This window comes from Mytilus edulis, chromosome 2, assembly GCF_963676685.1.
Source record: "Mytilus edulis chromosome 2, xbMytEdul2.2, whole genome shotgun sequence".
Taxonomy (NCBI): Eukaryota; Metazoa; Mollusca; class Bivalvia; order Mytilida; family Mytilidae; genus Mytilus; species Mytilus edulis.
This window is the reverse complement of record NC_092345.1, coordinates 31,404,702-31,428,974: the sequence shown is the minus strand read 5'-3', so window position 1 is coordinate 31,428,974 and position 24,273 is coordinate 31,404,702. Positions and strand designations below refer to the sequence as shown.

Sequence of the window (24,273 nt, the reverse complement as noted above, 5' to 3'; positions counted from 1 at the left end):
ATTGTTTCCATGGAGATTGTACAGCTCCACCTCATTGACTTTGAAACTTTTACATATAAAAAAGAAGATTGTCGTATTCTCTCTCTGTCCTTATTACCGTAATCACTCTCTGTCCTTATTACTGTAATCTCTCTCTGTCCTTATTACGTAATCTCTCTCTGTCCTTATTAGCGTAATCTCTCTCTGTCCTTATTACCATAATCTCTCTCTGTCCTTATTATGTAATCTCTCTCTGTCCTTATCACCGTACTCTCTATCTATCTGTCCTTATTGTCGTAATCTCTCTCTTTCCTTATTGTCGTAATCTCTCTCTGTCCTTATTACTGTACTCTCTATCTGTCCTTATTACCGTAATCTCGCTCTGTCCTTATTGTTGTAATCTCCCTTTGTCCTTATTACTGTACTCTCTATCTGTCCTTATTACCGTAATCTCTCTCTGTCCTTATTGTCGTAATCTCTCTCTGTCCTTATTGTCGTAATCTCTCTCTGTCCTTATTACTGTAATCCCTCTCTGTCTTTATTGTCGTAATCTTTCTCTTGTCCTTATCACCGTAATCTCTCTCTGTTCTTATTGCCATAATCTCTCTCTGTCCTTATAACCTTATGTGCATGACATACGACCCTTTGGTCCCCGATTTGGATTCCAAAACTCCAAATTAAAAATTCCAAGATGTATCTGTACATGTAATGCTTCAGTACAAATTTCTCCTTTCTTCTTGTATCATTGGAGAAATCTTGTTGAATATGTCTTATAATTTATGAAGTTATTGATTGCAGCAGGGTACATGTCTCAGCATAATTGAAGTAAAGAAGATTACAAATCAAAATATAAAGTCTATTAATGAAATATGCACTTGTTTTGATGTAATGAAATACTTATAAATTGTACAAATTATGTTATACGATCAGTATACGAACAGATATAAGTGATTGAGCATCTCCATAAAGGCAAACACTGATTCGTCTATTTCTCATTTCGTTTTTCATTACATGTTATTTGTTATAATTTGGTGTTACAGACTGCTGCTAGTGGTTTTTTTTAAGCAATCAGTCCTTCAAATATTAGAATGTTGAAAAAATTTAATAGTACTTTTTATAATTTATATCTTCAATCATCTGTATGATTTGGAGTTTTCTTTAGCATGTTTAGGATGTGAACAATGAACTTTATTATATCTGCACACTATAATACACATTTGTATCTGCTCCTCCTAAAACCCTTATCTTAATTTAATGAAACTTTATCAAGAAACTTTACCATATAATGCCAGTGTGCACCTATTTTGTTATTTGGTCTGAATTCTTTTTTGGGTTTCCCTTAGGAAATCATTGACTCTGCAAGGGGTGGTTGTATCAATTTGAGTGCTTTGCTTGCAGTACCTTTAGTTACATAATGCCATTGGTTCCCTTCTAATTTACTTTTAGGTTCAATACTAACACATCTATAGACTAAGTGCAGTAAGTATGGGACTGTGTGTTCAATTTGTGAACTCTGCTGACAGTACTTCTAGAACTCATAGTTATTATTGTTTCTTTTTCAGAATGGACTTGGTTGAAGTAATTGGGAAAAAAAACAGGAAAGTGCCAGTACTTTTAACACCATTAATGAAAAGGGGCATTGATCTTCTTATATCAACTAGAGATTCTTCAGGAGTAGAGAAGAGCAATATCTTTGTTTTTGCAAAAGTAAGATTTTTTTTTAACTAGCAGTTTGAAGTACTTTGCTGTAGGCCAAAAATAGGTGTTATAAATATTACTTTAAAGTGTAAGTGATACATTGTTCTTGGTAAAATGTGTCTGGGCAAACATAAATTGTTAGTATAAAAAGTCCATGGTTACATGATAAGTCCCCTACCGACAAAGTGGAAGGGGACTTTAGGTTTGCACTCCGTCTGTCTGTCCATTGGTCAGTCCAGCAAATCAGTTTTCCACACTTTTTTCTTCGTGCTTGAAGGTATTGATTTGAATTTGGTATATGGTTTTATCATGACAAGTTATAGATCAAGTTTAAATTATGTTCCGGTCTGATGATTTTGTGCAGAGTTATGGTCCTTGAAATTCACTAAAATAATCAGTTTTCCACACTTTTTCTGTCATGCTTGAAGATATTGACTTGATATTTGTTATATAGTTTAAACCTTGACAAGTTATAGATCAAGTTAGCATTTTGTTCAAGTACAAGGAATTTTTAGCCGGTAGGGGACTATAAGAATGCTTGTCTACTAGCATTTCTTAGTCTGATGTCAGTTATAAAAGTCCACAGATTTATTTTCCCAAGTAAAAATGTCCATGTTCTCAATTTTACTAGGAAAATTTTCCAATAGTGTGAGATTTTCACATGGTTGTTAACACCAAATTTTCATCACAAATTTCTCTACAACTGCATAGTAGAACAATGTAGAATGATTTGATATAAATTTGGTATTGAACTTCCTTATGGTGAGTTGTACTGTGTAAGAGAATTTCAGATCTGTCGTACATCTCATCCCTGTTTTCCTATAGTTAAAGATTTTCACATATGGTTCTATAAACATGTCCTGTTTTCCAATAGTGTGAGATTTTCACATATATATGGTTATTAACACCAAATTTTTGGTCGCATACTTCTTTACAATTGCTTTGTAGGATGATTTAGCTTCTATAAAGTGAGTTAGAGATTTTTTTATCTGTTTGTTTACTGTTAGTTTGAGATTTGCACATATATGGTTCTACTGACCACTTCATCATTTCAAAAATTCTTGAAAACCACTATAGATAGAGAAAATCTTTAATTATTGAGATCTACCTACGGTCTATTTAGACCATAACTATCAGATGACTTCTTATATGAGTAGTTGCCCTCAAATAATGAATTTTACCATTTTTCGGTTTACGCCAATTATCTTAAAACTATAATAAAACATGGAGAGAACTTTAAAAAGCAAAAATGATCAGCTAGCCAAGATGTACAAATAAGTCAATATGGCCATGATCATCAGTCCACTCCACATAGGAGTTATTGCCATTTGAAGACGATTTTATGAATCTTGTGTGTATTTGCCCATTATCTTGAAAACTATAATAGATAGGTAGAAACTATAAACAGCAATATTTTGAAAGGTGAGTGAATAAGGCTATTAGAGATTTCTTGGTGGTTTTTTGTTACAGGCTTCTTTGTCTTGAAGCGTTTTATTTGATGTAAAATAATTATATTTTGCAGGGAGAGAGAAGCTACATTGAAGGGGCAGAAGCTCTAAACCATGTCCTGAAAGAAGTTGAAGGGTTAAAACATCCTGAAAATATAAGATTTCCTAAGATGCGGAAATATTTTGCAACCACTGTTCAGGTATGCAAAGCTTTATGATAAGGGCCCAGGCGATTGATCGGCAGGTCTATAGTAATCAAATTATTTGTATGTGCATCTGTCCATCATATATCGTTGCTGCTCTCTTCCTTACAAATCCCTTGAAGTTTGATAATGAAACTTTGAATGTTTATTCACCACTACTAGACATTCTGGAGTGTTGTGTTCAAGGGAAACAAAACATACTATGAAAGTAGTGGTCAACTTAGCCATCCCTGTGCATATGCACAAGAATCGTTTCAGCTCTTTAACTTGAACTCCCTTGTCGTTTTGGCCTGAATTAGTAGTGCTTCAGAAAAAGAAAATGTCTGCCTTCCATGGTTATAAGCTATGTTTGATTAGAATAACCAATCACAATTCACTTTTTACTAGAGTAGAGGCCTCTTTGATGGCTGCCATCATAATCCTCGAGTTAAGGGCATATGATACAGTTTCGATCCCATAATAATTTATTGCTAACAAAAATTTGCATAGAAGCTATTTTTCACCCAAGCAATTCAAATATGTAATAAAAAATATACCTTCATGTGCTACTTCAAGAGATTAAAGGGATCACATTTTAGACATTTACTCAAAATTTCATTTTTGCACACATTTCTTTCCTTTGGATAAACACACATTACTTTTTTGTTTCAACAGAGAAACACAAGCTGATTTTTGTAGAAACATTATGAAAATCTTCTTTACATAAATATGCTCCTGAGGTGGTACCAAACACCTTGACTAAAATTAATTTGGCTCGTTTAATTTTCATCATGTTCATAAAATTTTGACACAATATTTACTTTGACCCTTTGACAAAAATATGAAATTTAAAAAAAAACTTGAACCAGACACATTATCAGAAAAAAATGGTTGGATATTTAGCAGTTTGGCAAACACTAATTTTGCCATTTTAAAAAGGAGGGGTCCATGTACTTAATTTAAGTTAAATCAGTTTAAATCATAAAAAAACAGGTGAAAAATGCAGCTTTTCCCGACATGTCACAGTTTTAACGTTGCGAAAATAGCATTTTACATTAGTAACGTCATTACCTCCCCTGTAAATGTATCGTATGCCCTTAAATATACATGTATATTGTTTTAAATTTCTTTCATTAGGAAATCAGATATTTATGTAATATTATGATATTGAGAGGTGTTTGTGTTGGTTGTTTCTCAAGAGAAAATGCTAAATCTAATGAAATACTTGTGAAAAATCATGTGACCATTCTTAATTTTATTTTCATGATTTTCAATATATATATATGTAGGACTCTAAAGTGCAATGGTACTCTAAAGTGCGATGGTCACGCTAAAGTGTGATGGTCTACGCTAGAGTACAATGGTGTATCACGCTAAAGTGCGATGGCTGTTTGTTCGCTAATGTACTGTGGTTTATCACGCTAAAGTGCAATGGACTAAAAGGGTAATGTTTAAGGGCTTAAAGTATTAAAGAACATGGATTTAAAAAAATTGTCTTCTTGTGAAAGCTTGTACAAGGTTTTATGACATATTTGATAGGCTTTAAAATTACCGGTAGTCTTTGATCATTGTTTAAAATTAAGAAGAACGACCACGTAATAATTGCTAAAATGGTGTAAAAATCTATATATCCTGTATTTTTTTTTTTTTTAATTCAGGCCAGTATCACACATTTGGATAATTGGTGTAGCTTGCCGTTTACATAGTCTATCACTAATGTGAACATCTCCTCTCAAAGTTGTCATTGTTAATTACAAATACAAAATTCGATCTAATTTTTAGCAGACAATTTATGATTTACGCAAGGAAACATGATGTACCTTTATTTTACCGACTTTACTTTTCATTAAAATCAACAATATTTGAACGGGGACGGCACAGTAAACTGCAACATAAACAATGATGTCAATGTATCAATTAGCTTCAAATAGAAACAGGATAAAGGATTCTTATGTGTATACTTTTGTATCTTTAAGTAAGATGGTCGACTGCAGAACAAAAGTCCTTCTCCTAGCACCGAAAAAACCCACATTTGCTGCAGCCCACAAAACACGGTTATCATGTTTAAACTGAGTAAGTCATGGACATTTGCTTTAAAGTTGTTAATCAAATATTCTACATTTATCTTCCGGCATGTTAATTTTTTGTTTGTATAAAAGACTGTTCACGTCATAATCCATAGTACATTTATTACGTCTATACTTTCGTGGACCATCGCACTTTAGCGTGTGTAGGCATCCCACTTTAGCGTAGACCATCGCACTTTAGCGTGACTATCATACTTTAGCGTCATAGGTTATATTTTTTATATCAGCCAAAAAATACATTTTTTTCCCCTTTTTTTCCAGCTGTTTGGAATTAAGGAAAATGAATTAGCCGAAGTAGCTAGACATATGGGACATGAATTGGCTGTTCATAGACAGTACTATCGGCTACAAGATGATGTAATTGAATTAGCGAAGGTCTCAAAGCTTCTTTTAGCAGTAGAAAGCGGGAAAGCCAACGCCTTTAAAGGAATGTCTATAGATGACATAGATATTGATGGTATATGATTTAACATAATGTTTTTGTAATGCCTTCACAACTAATATTAGATGTTTTCAGGTAGAAATAAAGTAGTTCATTTTAAAAGAAATATTAATAATTCAAAAGTTCACTGATTTTCATTACTAGTATAAAAGGCTCATCCTTAAGTAGGATTTCCCATTGGACATAATGACTAGTTTGAACTTTGAATTGCTGGTCCTTCATGAAACCAGCTGGTCTGTTTAAATAGATTTAACAGCTTGAATTAAAAAAAAATTTAGGCACAAAGAGCATGCTATTTCTGAATTTTACTGACCATTTTGTAGATTTTCCTGCTTTGGTCTGACAGATAGATGGGGGCCTCATTATGGCCAAGTGGTCTAAGTTGTTCATCAGCAGTTATCACTAGCCTGCCAACACTGAGGTTATGAGTTAAAACCCTGCTTGTGGCAGGTACTTTTGACTCATATCTTAATCAACCAGGATTGCTAGTTTTCCTGCTGAAATGTGGCTTTAAACACCAACTGTATATCAATCAATCTGACAGGCACGTGATTCTTTCACACTCTGCAAGTCAACATTTGATACAGTATTCTGATAACTAGTCAACAACATAACAAAAGGTGTACCAAAACATTTAAAATAAAATTGATAATGGAAATGGGGAATATGTCAAAGAGACAACAACCTGACCAAAGAGCAGACAACAGCCAAAGGCCACCAATGGGTTTTCAACGCAGCGAGAGAATCTCGTACCCGTAGGTGGTCCTCAGCTGGCCCCTAAATAAAATTGTGTACTAAGTCAGTGAAAATGGATGTCACACTAAACTCCAAAACATATAAATGAACTGAAATTAAAAACCATACAAGACTAACAAAGGCCAGAGGCTCCTGACTTGGGACAGGCACAAAAATGCGGTTAGGTTAAAGTTTGTTTATTTCACTAGTGCCAAAAGGCTGGACATACGAATTGATTTTCCAGTGGCAGCAATGTCAGTATTAACTTTTATTTAAACACAAATATTTCAGCTACCATTTCACCAAGGACTACCTTATTTGGTACCAAAATAACTTGTGATCTGACAATTACAATTTTTTTTTATAACAGATTGCGAGCTCTTATTATTGTGATACTCACACAGTCACATTATTCGCAATAATAAAAACCTCAAAATAATTTCTAAATTTACAGTATGCATATATGACTTCAGTATTGAAACACTTTTAACTATATTTGTAATTACAATAAAGCGGTTCATTTGAGTAAGAAAAAATGTAAAATATCATTAAATCTTGTATCACTTGTAGGAGGAAAATATGGGATGGGAGGCATATTATCTTTGTTTACCTTATATGTTTTTGTTTCAGGTCTGCCCAATGTTGGTGATGACGAAGAATTAGAGAGTACATTTGGTATGATAAATTTTATAGGGTATTCACATTTTAAGTTCCAATATTTTATTGAGGGAAAATTGCCATTCAGGTTTAGTTGAAAAAAGTAATATAAACACTGTTCCTTTGATGTAATGGTTATTTCATAATATTTCATGGGATTGTATACTCTGCATTTTTCCTTTTCCAAATAAAAAAAAATGAATATTTAATTTGATAGTTACAAAGTTACATGCACTAGTCTGTACTGGGAGACAAGTTTAAAAATTATAATTTTAGTCCAAAACATCAAATTCTTAGCTTATGCTTCAAATATGTCAAGCATCTAAAAAAATATTTTGATTTCCATTGTTTGAGATATCACATTTGAAAATATTTGATTATTGTCCTCCATGACAATCTGTTGAAAATAAAGAATCCCCTTTCATTTTCATTTGACTGTGTGGTTATCTTCAAGTGGCAGTACAGAATGCCGCTATTCATGTGAATAATTAATAGATCAGTGCTCTGTAGTTCATATCATTAATACAATCTTGTTCTTCAGCTCCAAATGATGATGCTGATTTAACCCATACAAAGAGTACCGATATTATTCTGCCGTCAAAAGCTGCATCTGGTAAATATTTGATGTACATTTTTATATTGGCACAGCTTATTCATAAATATTTCATGCATTTAGGTCACTATAATTCTTTTTAATAACTTATACAATGACAAACAGTAAAGAAGAACATATTTGCTAGATAGTCTGACTTGGTAAAGGAATAAAATTTACTTGATAGGTTTAAATTACTTTTTTGGTTACCAAAACTTCCTGTTACCTATGTGGACCAAATGTCATAAAAACTTAAGTAATTTTCATGTATTGCACTTAATCTAATGACTAGTAATCTTCATGCATGACTCCTGGTCAGCCTTTAACAAAAGTACTGTAAATGCAGAAATTATTGCAATTTTTGAAGAATGGACCAAAATACGAGATTAATGCCTCGTTCACATGTAAATTTATTTCAAATTGAATGTGAATCAAAATTTGCTAATTGCGTTCACACCCTCTTCTTTTTTTAATTCGAATTGGCTCATTCGCATCATCCAATTCGCATTAGAAATGCGTTTTTGGTAATACAAATCAGTCAATTGGAATTAAACACTGTTATGGACACTTGGTAAATTGTAATTCGAATTGAATTGTTAGTAATTATTTGGTTATGTGAATTAAAAAGTTAACGTCATTAGGACAGTAAAGTGAATTTGAAGCGAATTGCAATTCGTTAGAATTGACGTAAGAAGGTAAAACTTTTCGCATGCGAATTTTAAACTAATTCGAAAAAGTTAATGCAAATCAAATCCTCATTTCCTGCTGATAGGGCAGCATACATGGCTGCTATGGTTGCACATAGGTTTTCATTAAAGGCAATGGGAAAACATATTTTCATCATCTCCTCTGAAGTTACAAGACTAATCTTAATGCAACATTTGTTTTTATATGTTATTTACAGGGAAGGTCATGAAGGTGCACATGGTCGTCTTGATATATGTCATCAGCCCTTGACCTCATTTGCACCCCAAAGTCTTATAACTTGATGATTTTTACCATTGCCTGTTTTTAGTAAGGTAATTGGGAAAGTGTCACGATTTGTCCATGAATACATAAAATGTCATTGTATATCTACATCACAGTTTCATTTTCATTTGACTGTGTAGTTATCGTCAAGTGGCAGTACAGAATGCCGCTATTCATGTGAATAATTAATAGATCAGTACACTGTAGTTCATATCATTAATACAATCTTTTTCTTCAGCTCCAAATGATGATGCTGATTTAACTCATACAAAGAGTACCGATATTATTCTGCCGTCAAAAGCTGCATCTGGTAAATATTTAATGTACATTTTTATATTGGCACAGCTTATTCATAAATATTTCATGCATTTAGGTCACTATAATTCTTTTTAATAACTTATACAATGACAAACAGTAAAGAAGAACATATTTGCTAGATAGTCTGACTTGGTAAAGGAATAAAATTTACTTGATAGGTTTAAATTACTTTTTTGGTTACCAAAACTTCCTGTTACCTATGTGGACCAAATGTCATAAAAACTTAAGTAATTTTCATGTATTGCACTTAATCTAATGACTAGTAATCTTCATGCATGACTCCTGGTCAGCCTTTAACAAAAGTACTGTAAATGCAGAAATTATTGCAATTTTTGAAGAATGGACAAAAATACGAGATTAATGCCTCGTTCACATGTAAATTTATTTCAAATTGAATGTGAATCAAAATTTGCTAATTGCGTTCACACCCTCTTCTTTTTTTAATTCGAATTGGCTCATTCGCATCATCCAATTCGCATTAGAAATGCGTTTTTGGTAATACAAATCAGTCAATTGGAATTAAACACTGTTATGGACACTTGGTAAATTGTAATTCGAATTGAATTGTTAGTAATTATTTGGTTATGTGAATTAAAAAGTTAACATCATTAGGACAGTAAAGTGAATTTGAAGCGAATTGCAATTCGTTAGAATTGACGTAAAAAGGTAAAACTTTTCGCATGCGAATTTTAAACTAATTCGAAAAAGTTAATGCAAATCAAATCCTCATTTCCTGCTGATAGGACAGCATACATGGCTGCTATGGTTGCACATAGGTTTTCATTAAAGGCAATGGGAAAACATATTTTCATCATCTCCTCTGAAGTTACAAGACTAATCTTAATGCAACATTTGTTTTTATATGTTATTTACAGGGAAGGTCATGAAGGTGCACATGGTCGTCTTGATATATGTCATCAGCCCTTGACCTCATTTGCACCCCAAAGTCTTATAACTTGATGATTTTTACCATTGCCTGTTTTTAGTAAGGTAATTGGGAAAGTGTCACGATTTGTCCATGAATACATAAAATGTCATTGTATATCTACATCACAGTTTCATTTTCATTTGACTGTGTAGTTATCGTCAAGTGGCAGTACAGAATGCCGCTATTCATGTGAATAATTAATAGATCAGTACACTGTAGTTCATATCATTAATACAATCTTTTTCTTCAGCTCCAAATGATGATGCTGATTTAACCCATACAAAGAGTACCGATATTATTCTGCCGTCAAAAGCTGCATCTGGTAAATATTTAATGTACATTTTTATATTGGCACAGCTTATTCATAAATATTTCATGCATTTAGGTCACTATAATTCTTTTTAATAACTTATACAATGACAAACAGTAAAGAAGAACATATTTGCTAGATAGTCTGACTTGGTAAAGGAATAAAATTTACTTGATAGGTTTAAATTACTTTTTTGGTTACCAAAACTTCCTGTTACCTATGTGGACCAAATGTCATAAAAACTTAAGTAATTTTCATGTATTGCACTTAATCTAATGACTAGTAATCTTCATGCATGACTCCTGGTCAGCCTTTAACAAAAGTACTGTAAATGCAAAAATTATTGCAATTTTTGAAGAATGGACAAAAATACGAGATTAATTATAACGATTTTCAGAAATTCTGCATTTAGATATCTGTATTAGATATATGATATCAGAATGCGAGCTCTTATTATTGTGATACTCACACAGTCACATTATTCGCAATAATAAAAACCTCAAAATAATTTCTAAATTTACAGTATGCATATATGACTTCAGTATTGAAACACTTTTAACTATATTTGTAATTACAATAAAGTGGTTCATTTTCAGTAAGAAAAAAAGTAAAATATCATTAAATCTTGTATCACTTGTAGGAGGAAAATATGGGATGGGAGGCATATTATCTTTGTTTACCTTATATGTTTTTGTTTCAGGTCTGCCCAATGTTGGTGATGACGAAGAATTAGAGAGTACATTTGGTATGATAAATTTTATAGGGTATTCACATTTTAAGTTCCAATATTTTATTGAGGGAAAATTGCCATTCAGGTTAAGATGAAAAAAGTAATATAAACACTGTTCCTTTGATTTAATCGTTATTTCCAAATATTTCAAGGGATTAAAAGTTTTCTCTGCATTTTTCCTTTTCCAAATAAAAAAAAATGAATATTTAATTTGATAGTTACAAAGTTACATGCACTAGTCTGTACCGGGAGACAAGTTTAAACATTATCATTTTAGTCCAAAACATCAAATTCTTAGATTATGCTTCAAATATGTCAAGCATCTAAAAAAATATTTTGATTTTCATGGTTTAAGATATCACATTTGAAAATATTTGATTATCCTCCTCCATGACAATCTGTTGAAAAGACAGAATCCCCTATGCACCATCTTGGGAAATTATGTGGGTTGATCTCATCTGAAGTTACAAGACTAATCTTAATGAAACATTTTAATTGGTATGACGTTGGAGTTGTTGTCGTCTGGGGTCGTCGTCCGAAGACACATTAGTTTTCGCACTCTAACTTTAGTTTAGGTGAATGGATCTCTAGGAAATTTTACCACAAAGTGCAATACCACAAATAGAAGGTTGGATTGATTTTGGAGGTTATGGTACCAACAGTTAAGGAAAAAATGGCCAATATTAGCATTTTTATATAACCACAAACAAATTTTGCAATTGTATATTGGTATGACGTTGGCTTCGTTGTTGTCGTTGTCCTCGTCCAAGACACATTGATTTTCACACTCTAACTTTAGTTAAAGTGAATTGATCTCCTTTGAAATTTTCGGAATTAGGAGCCAAAAAGGGGTAAAAAATAATCATTCTTGTAAATTCCAGACAAAACTTGTGTGTTAGTGAACGGATCTCTTTGACATTGTACCACAAAGTTCAATATCGCAAAGGGAATGCTGGGATTGATTTTGGGGGTTATTGCCTCAAAATTTTAGGAATAAGGGGCCAAAAGAAGGGCCAAAAAATAAGCATTTTTCTAGTTTCAGGACAATAACTTGTGTGTAAGTCTATGGATCTTTCTGAAATTGTACTACAAAGTTCTATATCACAAAGGGAAAGCTGCTATTGAGTTTGGGGGTTATTGCCTGAAACGTTAAGGAAAAAGGGGCCAAAAATAAGCATTTTTCTAGTTTCCTGACAATAACTTGTGGTCAAGTGTATGGATCTCTCTGAAATTGTACTGCAAGGTACCATACCACAAAGGGAAGGCTGGGATAAATTTTGGGGGTAATAGCCTCAAAATTTTAGGAATTAGGGGCAAAAAAAATGGAACAAAAAACAAGCATTTTTTTAGTTTCATGACAATAACTTGTGTGTAAGTCTATGGATCTTTCAGAAATTGTACTACAAGGTTCCATATCCCAAAGAGAAAGCTGGAATTTAGTTTGGGGGTAATTGCCCAAAAAGTTTAGGAATAAGGGGGCCAAAAATAGGCATTTTTCTCATTTCCAGACAACTTGTGTTTAAGTGTATGGATCTCTGAAGTTTTACTGCAAGGTACCATACCACAAATGGAAAGCTGGGATTGATTTTTGGGTATTTGCCTCAAATTTTAGGAATTAGGGACCAAAAAGGGGAAAAAAACCAAGCATTTTTCTAGTTTCATGACATTTACTTGTGTGTAAGTGTATAGATCTTTCTGAAATTGTACTACAAGGTTCCATATCACAAAGAGAAAGCTGGGTTTGAATTTGGGGGTAATTGCCTTAAACGTTTAGGAATTTGGGGGCAAAAAAACAATCATTTTTTCTAGTTTCCAGTCAATAACTTGTGTTCAAGTGTACAGATCTCTCTGAAATTGTACTGCAAGGCACCATACATTGTAACTTAAAGGGAAGGGTGGGATTGAATTTGTGGGTGATGATGAATCATGAAGGGATTCAAAAAATTTGAATGGGGATTTTTTTCCTCGTTTTTTCTTCAAAATTTTCAATTTTAAATTGGTTATTTCTGATTTATATATAAAAGCAAATAATAATGATATGATTTGAAAAGGTAAATTAAAAAAAAATTGAGTTCATAGACCACATTCATTCTATGTCAGAAACCTATGCTGTGTCAAATATTTAATCACAATTTGAATTCAGTGCTGTACCAACTGTTCAGGGTTTGACCTCTGTGGTCGTATCAAATTGCACCCAGCAGAGCACTTTATTTTTATATGTTATTTACAGGGAAGGTCATGAAGGTGCACATGGTCGTCTTGATATATGTCATCAGACCTTGACCTCATTTGCACCCCAAAGTCTTATAACTTGATGATTTTTACCATTGCCTGTTTTTAGTAAGGTAATTGGGAAAGTGTCACGATTTGTCCATGAATACATAAAATGTCATTGTATATCTACATCACAGTTTCATTTTCATTTGACTGTGTAGTTATCGTCAAGTGGCAGTACAGAATGCCGCTATTCATGTGAATAATTAATAGATCAGTACACTGTAGTTCATATCATTAATACAATCTTTTTCTTCAGCTCCAAATGATGATGCTGATTTAACCCATACAAAGAGTACCGATATTATTCTGCCGTCAAAAGCTGCATCTGGTAAATATTTGATGTACATTTTTATATTGGCACAGCTTATTCATAAATATTTCATGCATTTAGGTCACTATAATTCTTTTTCAAGGGGCACTAGCTGTCAAATTCATGGTCACCGATTTGACTCGAATTCTCATATTTGATTTATAACAATGTCAAACATTTATCCAAACTATCAAAAGTCTAAAATAAACAATTTACAGAGCATGGGGTAGATAATATATCAGTTCGGTTCGTGTGTATTTTAGTCCAGACGCCATCAAATTAACTATCGATTTGACCTCAGATGACCATATAAGCGATGTAAACATAAATAAAGATATAAATAGATTAAACCAACACGTGCAATTGGATTTTTATAGGTCTGTTTGATTATATTTTATAGATTAAAAATAGATGTTTCTCATTGTTTTTAACCATATAAGAATGATTTTATGTGCATCGAATTAGTAATCAAATGATTTACTGTAGTTTCACTTTCATTGTTGACATTCTTTTTCTTTAAATAACCAGTACACGTTCAATGCATGCGTTGTCAATCTTTAGCTATGGGTTAAATTGAAGTTCACATGAATATTGATTTAAAGAGGTCGACTCATTCACTTGCAAGTGAATAACTAATTATCAATGTTTCTTAGCGTAATTTGACAAAATTGTACCTTTTTGGCTGCAAATAGCGAATTGTTATTTCACTATTTCACTTTCATTATTGATTGAACAGAAAAAAATCAAACTTTAGATTTTTTTCATATCTTACGCTTGTGTCCCTTTAACAAACACGAAACTTTCAACAGAGTATATCAATTTTGTGTAATCATATATCTTTTTCAATCATGATCTTTCATCCTTGAATTAATATTTGCACACATATAGCTGTTATACAGCTCACATTATTGAAATGTTGTGGAAATATTTCTGCTTTAATTCCTGACTAGGGAACTTAATCATTTTAAGAAAAAAATGTATGCAGGTGATACTTATTTAATGTTATAAACTGACCTGTTAAGTTTTCAACCCAGACATTTGAACTTTAAAAAAATGTTTACTTTGGAAAATTTATCAAGTTTTTACCTATTCCTTCCTACTCTGGAAATTAGTTTGTTAGTGATATTTTCAAGAGGTATTTATTTGAAACAAATATATTGCAAAAGTAACTTTTTAAAATTTTTGTATTTGTATATATTCAAATCTTAATAATATTCCATCCTCCATTGTTTGAGAAACATTTTGTGCAACCCATTGATTTGAGGTTTGACCAATTTTCATACCCCACATGTAGAGTGGAGGCTTTATACAATGTTATATACTGCATTCTTTTCAGTTACAGTGAAACCTATTGTTACAGTAAGACCTAAAAGAAGGCTTGATTCTAAAAATTACAAGGAGGCCTTTAATTTTGCTGACTCTGATGAGGATCCAGATTTTGATATAGGTATGTTCATTTTTAGCTCACCAGGCCAAGTGAGCTATTGTCATCACTTTGCATCTATCAACATCATTGACATCACATGTAAACAACTTCTTCTAAAAACATTTGGGTCGAATGAAACCAAAACTGGCAGGACCTCATCTGAACAAATGTCCCCATTGTGAGACAGAGGTTTTTGTCTCGACTGCGAGGATGAGACATAGATATTACTACCTAGCGGTGGCAGGGTAAACTATTTGTATAAAGGTTTATATTTCAGACGGTAAGAGACCTGAATGCTTCATATCTTGTATGCAGATACCTTATTTTTCAAAGTTTCTGTTTGTCATAAGTCCATTGTCCTTGACCTCATTCTCATGGTTCAGCGACTGCTTGAAAAAAAGTTTAGATTTTTGTTAAGTAAATTTCTCACTTATAGTGAGATGGTGAGTAATAAGATAACTTTATTTGGTAAATAATTCCTTGCAAGGTCTACATGACCGTCAGATATGGTTCGTCTGACCTCGACCTCAACTCATGGGTCAGTGATCAAGGTTAAAGTTATGTAATTAGGTTGGTTTCTCAAATACTGTAAGCAGTTTGTCACATTTTTGTTGTAAGGAATGATTGTAAGGTGTACATGTCAGTCTGGCAGGTTTCATCTGACCTTGACCTCATTTTCACTGTTCCTTGGTTAATGTTAAGTTTTTGTGTTTTGGTCTATTTTTCAGAAATTCTATTAGCAATCGGTCAACCATATTTGGTGCAAGGAATGATTGTAAGGTGTACATGTTTGTCTGGCAGGTGTCACCTGTCCTTAACCTCATTTTCATAGTTCAGTGGTGAATGTTAAGTTTTTGTGTTTTTGTTGTCTATTTTTCTAATACTATAAGCAATTGGTCAACTATATTTGGTTGTGGAATGATTGTAAGGTGTACATGTCTGTCTGGCAGGTGTCATTTGTTCTTTACCTCATTTTCCTTGTTCATCTGTCACTGTCAAATTTCTGTGTTTTGGTCTGTTTATAAGAAACTATAAGCAATAGGTCAACTATATTTCGTGTATGGAACAATTGTAAGGTGTACATGTCTGTCTGGCTTAATTTATCTGACCAGGACCTCATTTTCATGGATCTTTATAATTTTTAGTTTTAAAATGTGAAACTTGTAGTAAAACTTTATTTTTAGGACTATCAACATAGAATCAATCTTGGTTAATAAAAGCCGGTGACATTTCAGCGTGTGCACTCTTGTTTTTTTCAAAACCGTCTTGGAAATCTTTAAGGGAATGTATTGAACTCATAAAAAATCAAAGGTTAATTTCAGTTTTCAATGATTTCACATTTACCATTTCCAAGTCATATATTCATTAAATTTTTTGGATAATAAGAGGGTGGGGATTATCTGCTATCCCAATAACTGAATTCTAGTTTATTTTCAAAAAATTTCAAAGTAAATATGTGGGAAATTAAAATTGTCCATCTGTACGTATGTCCCAAGTTGGTTTCCGTTCTCTAACTTTGGTTTGCCTCAACCAAATGTTATGAAATTTATTCACATTGCTTATTACCACAAAACACAGATCGAGCTTGAAAAAAAATGAACAAATTGCTGATCTTTTCATTTCTGTTCTCTTACTTAAGTTTGCCTCAACCAAATGTAATGAAACTTATTCATAATGCTTATTACTACAAAACACAGATTTAATTTGAATTTTGTGGCATCACATATACTGTTCTTAAGTTATGCCCCTTTACAAATGGAAAAAATTGCTGAATTTATCCTTTCCATTCTCTAAAGTTTGCCTCAACAAAATATTATGAAACTTATAAACAATGCTTATTACTCGAAAACTCATATCAAGTACAAATATAGGTAGCGTTGCTTTTACCGTTCTTGTGTTGTGTCCCATTATAACATTGTTTGCTAGCGGGGGCATCATCTGTGTCCATGCGGGGATACATTCCCCATGTATTTGTCTCATTAAACCTTGTTTCTTATATGTAATATATTTCTGGTAAATCAGACTAATTTTGATTAAAAAAGTAACAAAATGATGACTCAGTTTTTGACCCGGCATGTAATTTAAATATTAGTGTAGCAAGTGAACAGTTATAAATAATGTGTTATCTGGTAAAAGCTGGTGACTTATACAAAGCATTTCCATCTTTCAGTTCAGCAATGTTACATTACAAGTTATATTTTTTTGTCATTTAGGTAGGACAATGAAGAAAAACAAACTTTCACTAGAGAGTGACAGTGATTCAGACAGTGAGCCTAATGTAGCTAGGAAAAAATCTGAAAGTAAGTGAATAGATTCATTAGATATTTAGTTAACTTCAACAAGTTAGGAGTTCTTTTGAGATCCACTTGCATATCCACAGCCAGTTCTCTGAAAACTAATTGACCTACAACCCTCTTAGTCTGAAGATGCATCTGCCTGAAAATTGATGTCACATGAACCATATTTCATAGAACATTAAAGGAGTAAGTTTGGTATGATAACAATGGTTTAAAGTGGATGAAAACACATGTAAGAAAGTGAAATAGAACTTTTTTTGTGGAGCTTCTCTTTTTTAAAAAACCTTAATCTTTACAACTGAACCCAAATAGACAAAAAATAGAGATTTTGTTGAAAAATAACAAAATTGTCTGAATTCCAACCAAATTTAGGCCTAGGAAACATGGAGCTCAGGATTTGACAAACTAAATATTCAAATCAGATATTTAAAATGTAACAATAAACAATTTGTCAATAAAGGAGGTGCTTGTATTGGATGTAACCTCTATGTTATATGCTCATACATGTATTTACGGGTTTAGTCCTACATATGGGATATTCCATGTCTTGATTTCCACACTACTTTTATATTTCGCTGGATACTTAAGTTCATGGATAAACCACCTACGAAAACCGCAAAAATTGGTATCCAAGGAATAAAAGTATTTTAACAGTAGTAATTATCAAATTTGGGCTTCATAAAGGATATATTCTGGATAAAAAAAATTAATGCACAGTTTTTACAGTAACAAGATACCTAAATATATGATTTTGATTTATTACAGAACAAACATCTAAGAGGAAATGGACAAACGAGGAAAAGGAGGCTTTGGTGATTTTAGTTAATAAAGCCATATGTGAAAAAAAACCTCCAAAAAAAAGTGAAGTTCAAAAGCTGCAAAAGAGAAATAAATGCATCGCCTGTTTAAAATGGTTGAATGTAAAGCACCAAATCTGGGCAATAGCTCAACAGAAGATGAGGGGTGCTAAACGACTACTGGGGGGGGAATGATTTAGATACAGTATTAACAATTGTAATTGTAAAACATTAATATTTTAAATTCACATTTGATCATTTCCTCTGAAACAACTGAGATAATTTGAATAAAACTTTGCAGGAATAGAATATGGAAGGTACTTTATAAAAAAAAATCTTATTGGATTAAAAGCATAGCCACTAAATGTTGCTAAAGTCAAACCTTGATGCTGATTGGTCAGTTTTCAAATTAAATCTCCTCTGAAACTCTAAGGCCAAATCACTTTATATGTATCATCATTTGAAGACCCTCTACAAAGATATTTCATTTTATAATGATCAGATTCATCTTAACCAACCTCTGCATAAATAATGTATGGCAGGTTCTTTATATAAAAAATATTATTTTGTTCCAATCAGATGAAGAATATGGCTGTCAGATGTAATTATTCATTAAATATACAAAAGTATAATCATTTCATTATTGCCATGCAGCATACATGGTAGCTATATCAGCACATAGGTTCCCTTTGAGCCCATAGGAAATCTAACTTAAATAAAAAGGACCAACTGGTCAGTTTTTTTTTTTTAATTCTTCACTGAGAATACAAAACTGGTAGTTTGTAGCCAGGTGAGCAAAATAGGCTCAATTGAGTTTCTAATTTTCAGAGTTTAGACTTTGATTAAGGGCATATGATACAGTTACAGGGGAGGTAATGATGTTGCTAAGGTAAAATGTTATTTTTGGCGACGTCAAACTTTGACATATCGGGAAAGATGCATTTTTATTTTATTTTTTTTTTATTTTAGACTGAATTCACTTTAAAATGAGTTCATGGACCCCTCTTTTTTTAAATGACATTAGGTTTGATTCAGTATGAAGATTATTTGTACCAATTTTTATGAAAAGTCACTGATGAAATTTTTTAAATTAGATAAATATACAGCAAAAAAAAGCAGTTTATTTTTATTCGCATCACTTGGTGTCCTGCGTCTGTAAAATTTAACAAAAATCTTCTCCTCTGAAACAACTGGGCCAAATTTAACCAAACTTGGCCACAATAATCATTGGGGTATTTAGTTTTAAAAATGTGTGGCATGACCCTGCCAACTAACCAAGATGGCCACCATGGCTAAAAATAGAACATAGGGGTAAAATGTAGATTTTGGCTTATAACCTGACAAATCTGACAAAGGTAAATTGTCTATTAGGTCAAGATCTATCTGCCCTGAAATTTTTAGACAAATTAGTAATTTTAAGAAAATTTTGCAGTTTTTGGTTATTATCTTGAATATTATCATAGATAGAGATAAACTGTAAACAGCAATAAGGAGTAATTGCCCTTTATAGTCATTTTTGAACAATTTTCATAAATTTTTGTAAATATTTAGAAAATATTTTACACTTTAATTACTTGGCCAAGTTCATTATAGATAGAGATAATTGTAGCAACAAGAATGTTCATTAAAATAAGATCTACAAACACATGATCACCAAAACACAATTTTGTCATGAATTTATCTGTGTCCATTGGTTATTATGCACATAGACTAAGGTGAGCGACACAGGCTCTTGAGAGCCTCTAATTTAAAATCATTAAACTTTGATAACAATTAATTATTTCCAAAGAATTGTTATACAAATTTATAGTATACTTATGTAAAGAAGATTTCCCCCAAATGATTTTACAAAAATCCGCTTGTGTTTATCTTTTGAAACAAAAAAGTTAGGTATGTCTATCCAATGGATAGAAATGTCCAAAAAAACGAAATTTTGAGTAAATGTCTAAAATTTCGATCCTATCTCTTAAAGTAGCACATGAAGGTATATTTTTTATTACATATTTGAATTGAAAATGTGGAAAATAGTTTGTATGCCAATTTTCGTAAACAAATCACCGTGGGATCAAAACTGTATCGTATGCCCTTAAGTTTGGGTTAAGATTCATACATGAGGTATTTATGAATGCTAATAAATGTCAACACTGTTATTGGATTATTCAGAAATGATTTAAGGCAACAAACAAATATTGTGTTTCTGTTTTATATACAACAGACCCTGATTTTTACCCCAGACACCAAAGGTTTTACTTAAGATTATAAAATAAACTGGTGCTCTTTATTATATACACTTTTGTATAATCTTTCAGTTAAATTCCTTCATACAGTTACCAAACCAGTCTTCAATATTAAAAAAACCTCACTGAGGACTTATTTCAATGGATTCTTTGAATTGACATGCATATGTATTACATCATTTAGCAATCACAATGTTTCAGTTAAAATTTTAAAAAAATATTGACCTTTATTTTGTTTTGTAATCAGAACACACAATATTTTATTTCAGCCTAAAAGGGATTTGCTGTTGTTTCAGAGAGCTCTAGTTTTTATCGTCTGTTTTTTTCAATTATTTTCTTCTGAGGCAACATGGGATGTTTTGTGTGTGTTAATAATTATAGACTATCAATGAATAATGTTGATGAACTATAGATTTCTTTATTTTACCTGTAGTTCAGCTTCTTAAATATATTTAAGATAACTTTACACTACAAATTATTTTTGATTAATTTTCTATTATGTTATAAACATTAATACCATGCATACAAAATATATGTGTATACACTGTATTTAGCTCAGCTGGCTTTTGCCATCACTTAGCGTCTGTCATCTGTCCATTAACTTTTAATATTTTAATCTTCTCCTTTGAAACCACTGTCCCAATTGGAATCAAAGTTTGTCTGGATCATCCTTAGGGTGTCTACTTTCAAAACTATATAGGATGACACTGTACGCAAACCAACATGGCTGCCATGTCATAAATAGAACATAGAGGTAAAATTAACAAAAGTTCAATTAAAAAAACCTTAAAAGGGTGGGGTGTCAGATGGACAAATATTCTTGTTACTTTCTTTTCTGAAACCACTAGACCATTTGGAAACAAACTTTAAATATGTTGATATCTATAAAGGTTTTGAATGTATATAATGTGTGATATACAATATTCCACAGTTAGTGCTGAATAGGCAACAGACATGGAATAGTGTTTCAAAAGTTTGCAATGGTTAATAAGATGTTCCTTCTTTTATCTGAAGCTACTAGGCCACAGTGAATCAAACTTGACAGGATTGATTTATGAAAGTTTTGATACATGGATTCTCGAATTTGTGCTGATCAGTAGCAATTATCGATTCTCATTGGATTAATTCAAAAATTGTTTACCTCTGAAAATACAAATCCAAATGTTTTCCTGACAAGCAGCAGCAATGATGACACAAAAATTTTGATAAGCAATGCAGCACTATAAGTAAGCCTCTTGTAAACTCAGTAAATAAAATTTGCTACAATAAATGGTTATTTTAGACTTTTACAGCAAAAAGCTTTGATATAGGGTGAGTGATACAGAAATATTTTAGCCTCACTATGGTTTCTGGAATGTTAGGACTAATCAGACTGCTTTTGATGTGTTCTTAGTTAAAGCAAGTTGAAATAAAAATTTCAAAAAAGTATGTTTATCTACACTTTTTGTTCATTACACTACTGTCAAAGAAGAAGGTACAGTTTGGGGTGTACTTAGCTCTGTAAATTTGTAAAAAAATTGAAATATTTTAAGTGATAAGTTGGCTGAATCAATATAGTGTACAGCTTTGACTCAAATTTAAATTAAGATAGACTGTGACTAGATCAACTTTCTGTAAAAATATCTCTTTGGGTGATGCATGCACTATGTCATATTTGGTTGTTTTCAAATATTTTGCTACTTCAAAGCTCTCAACATAGTGTAGAGGCAAATAAAAATAATTTACAAATTGTTGACAAAATATAAATTTTATAGATTTATTTTACTTTTTAAATTACAAAGTTTCAGGTAATAAGGCCATAGTTTCAAAACAGGGCCATTTTGACCCCCCAAAAGGTACCTTCTTTACAATTAATAAACTACCATGTACACATCATTGGTTAATAAATATCAAAATTACTCTTATGTTTCTTCTTTTAAATTTGTTATTACAGTAATTATTTACTTCTGATTATTGTGTATTCAAGAGGAATAGCTTAATATGGGTTATATCCTATAGGAAACTACCACATTTGCAAATACTGTATTTCATGAGTATCTGTTGAAATTAGTGTATGATGGTGAACGATTGTCATGCCTGGCTGTTAAAAGACACAGTTGTTTCTTTGTATAGTAACTTTTATTCTAGTTAAATGATCCTTCTGGATTTTTTAAAGAAAGAACAAATTGGATCTACACTTCAGTTTCTAAGTTAGTAATGGTTGAGGGTTTAAGAAAGAAGAATATTACATTTTCATTTTGCTAGGTGAAGTTAGTCATTTTGAGCTCACCAGGCCCAAAGGGCCAAGTGAGCTTTTCTTAACACTTGGTGTCTGTCCTCTGTTAATGTTGTCTTCCGTTAAATTTTACCAAAATTTTCTATCTGAAACTACTATACCAAATTTGATCAAATATGGCCACAAGGATCATTGGGATATATAGTTTAAAAAATGTGTTGGATGACCCTGCCTGCCAACCAACATGGCTGACATGACTAAAAATAGAACATAGAGATCAAATGCAAGTTTTGCCTTTTATTTTGAAAACCACTATGCATAGAGGAAATATGACGGGTCAGAAATGTTAAAAAAAGTTGAGATATACCTATTGTCCACTTACATTGAAACTGTCAGACGAATTCCTTAGGAGTTATTGCCCTTAAATTAAGAATTTTAACTTTTTTTTTCATTTTTGCCTAATATCTTGAAAACTATAATAGATAGACTCTTTAACTGCAAAAATGATCAGCAAGTCAAGATCTACAAATAGGTCATCATGGTCATTATTTTCTGATGACTCTTTATTGGAGTTGTTGCCCTTTGATGATGATTTATCAATTTATTGCTTTTTTATCTTATTCATGTATCTCAAAAACTATAATATATAGTTATCAAAAGTATCAGGATTATAGAACTTAAATAAGCAAAAATGATCAACAAGACAAGATCTACAAATAAGTCAAATGGTTGAAATTGTCGGTTTATTCCTTATTGGAGTTATTGCTCTTTAATGACGATTTTTTTATTTACCTTTTTTTTTATCTAATATCTTAAAAACTATAACAGATAGATAGAAACTTTAATAAACAAAATGATCAGCAAAAAAGATCTACAAATAAGTCAGCTTTGCTGAAATAGTCAGTCGACTCCTTATTGGAATAACTTGCTCTTTAATGACAATTTTTACCAATTTTCGCATTTTTGCCGATTATATCTTGAAAATTATAAAAGCTAGATAGACACTTTTTGATGCAAAAATTTTCAGCAAGACAAGATATACAAATAAATCAAATTTTGCCGAAATCATTGGTCGATTCTTTAGATTGCCCTTAAATATTTTTTTTACAATTTTTTGTGTTTTGGGCAAAAACGAAAGAAGAAAGAGAGAAACTGTAAACAGACTAAATGATCAGCAATACAAGATAAAAAAAAAAGATATTTTTGTCATGAATTCTTATTTAGTCCACAATGTTGGAGAGTGTCCATTGTTGACGATGCACTCAGATCTATCTGAGAGCGGATACAGGCTCTTTAGACATGTTAGAGTTTCTAGGACAGAAAATTATCCTCTGTACCAAGTTGGTTCCCGATAAATGGAAGGCAATTTTCCCTGGTGAATGAGAAGTAACTGTGCTATTGTTGTGGAGAAAACCTCATCATTGCTCATGGCTTCTGCATATTTTGTTTGTTTGAAATCTATATCGTTGCTTTATATCAATAGAAGCGAAGCAGATCCTGCAACAATTGACTTTATTATTTTATGTTAATTTGGATTTCCATGATTTTTATTGGATAAGAGAAATTAGACATTTTAGTCGATCACCCTTTGAAACCGTGTGACATTTTCTTGCACTGTCACTCGGCTTGTAGCGTATTT

At 32.0% G+C, this 24,273-nt stretch overlaps 1 protein-coding gene across 1 annotated transcript in view; it reads left to right on the top strand.

Moving 5' to 3' along the window:
- LOC139510808 (repetitive organellar protein-like) overlaps positions 1-22,317 on the top strand; it is an 88,791-nt gene extending 66,474 nt beyond the window's left edge. Inside the window, exons 22-34 of the mRNA XM_071297339.1 lie at positions 1,542-1,686; positions 3,200-3,325; positions 5,656-5,851; positions 7,202-7,246; positions 7,770-7,841; positions 9,028-9,099; positions 9,983-9,996; positions 10,255-10,357; positions 11,046-11,090; positions 13,609-13,680; positions 14,999-15,109; positions 17,302-17,388; positions 18,151-22,317. Coding sequence (XP_071153440.1) covers positions 1,542-1,686; positions 3,200-3,325; positions 5,656-5,851; positions 7,202-7,246; positions 7,770-7,841; positions 9,028-9,099; positions 9,983-9,996; positions 10,255-10,357; positions 11,046-11,090; positions 13,609-13,680; positions 14,999-15,109; positions 17,302-17,388; positions 18,151-18,377 — 1,315 coding nt within the window. The 3' untranslated portion in view covers positions 18,378-22,317. The remainder of the gene's footprint in view (positions 1-1,541; positions 1,687-3,199; positions 3,326-5,655; positions 5,852-7,201; positions 7,247-7,769; positions 7,842-9,027; positions 9,100-9,982; positions 9,997-10,254; positions 10,358-11,045; positions 11,091-13,608; positions 13,681-14,998; positions 15,110-17,301; positions 17,389-18,150) is intronic.
- Positions 22,318-24,273: the final 1,956 nt, after the last annotated feature.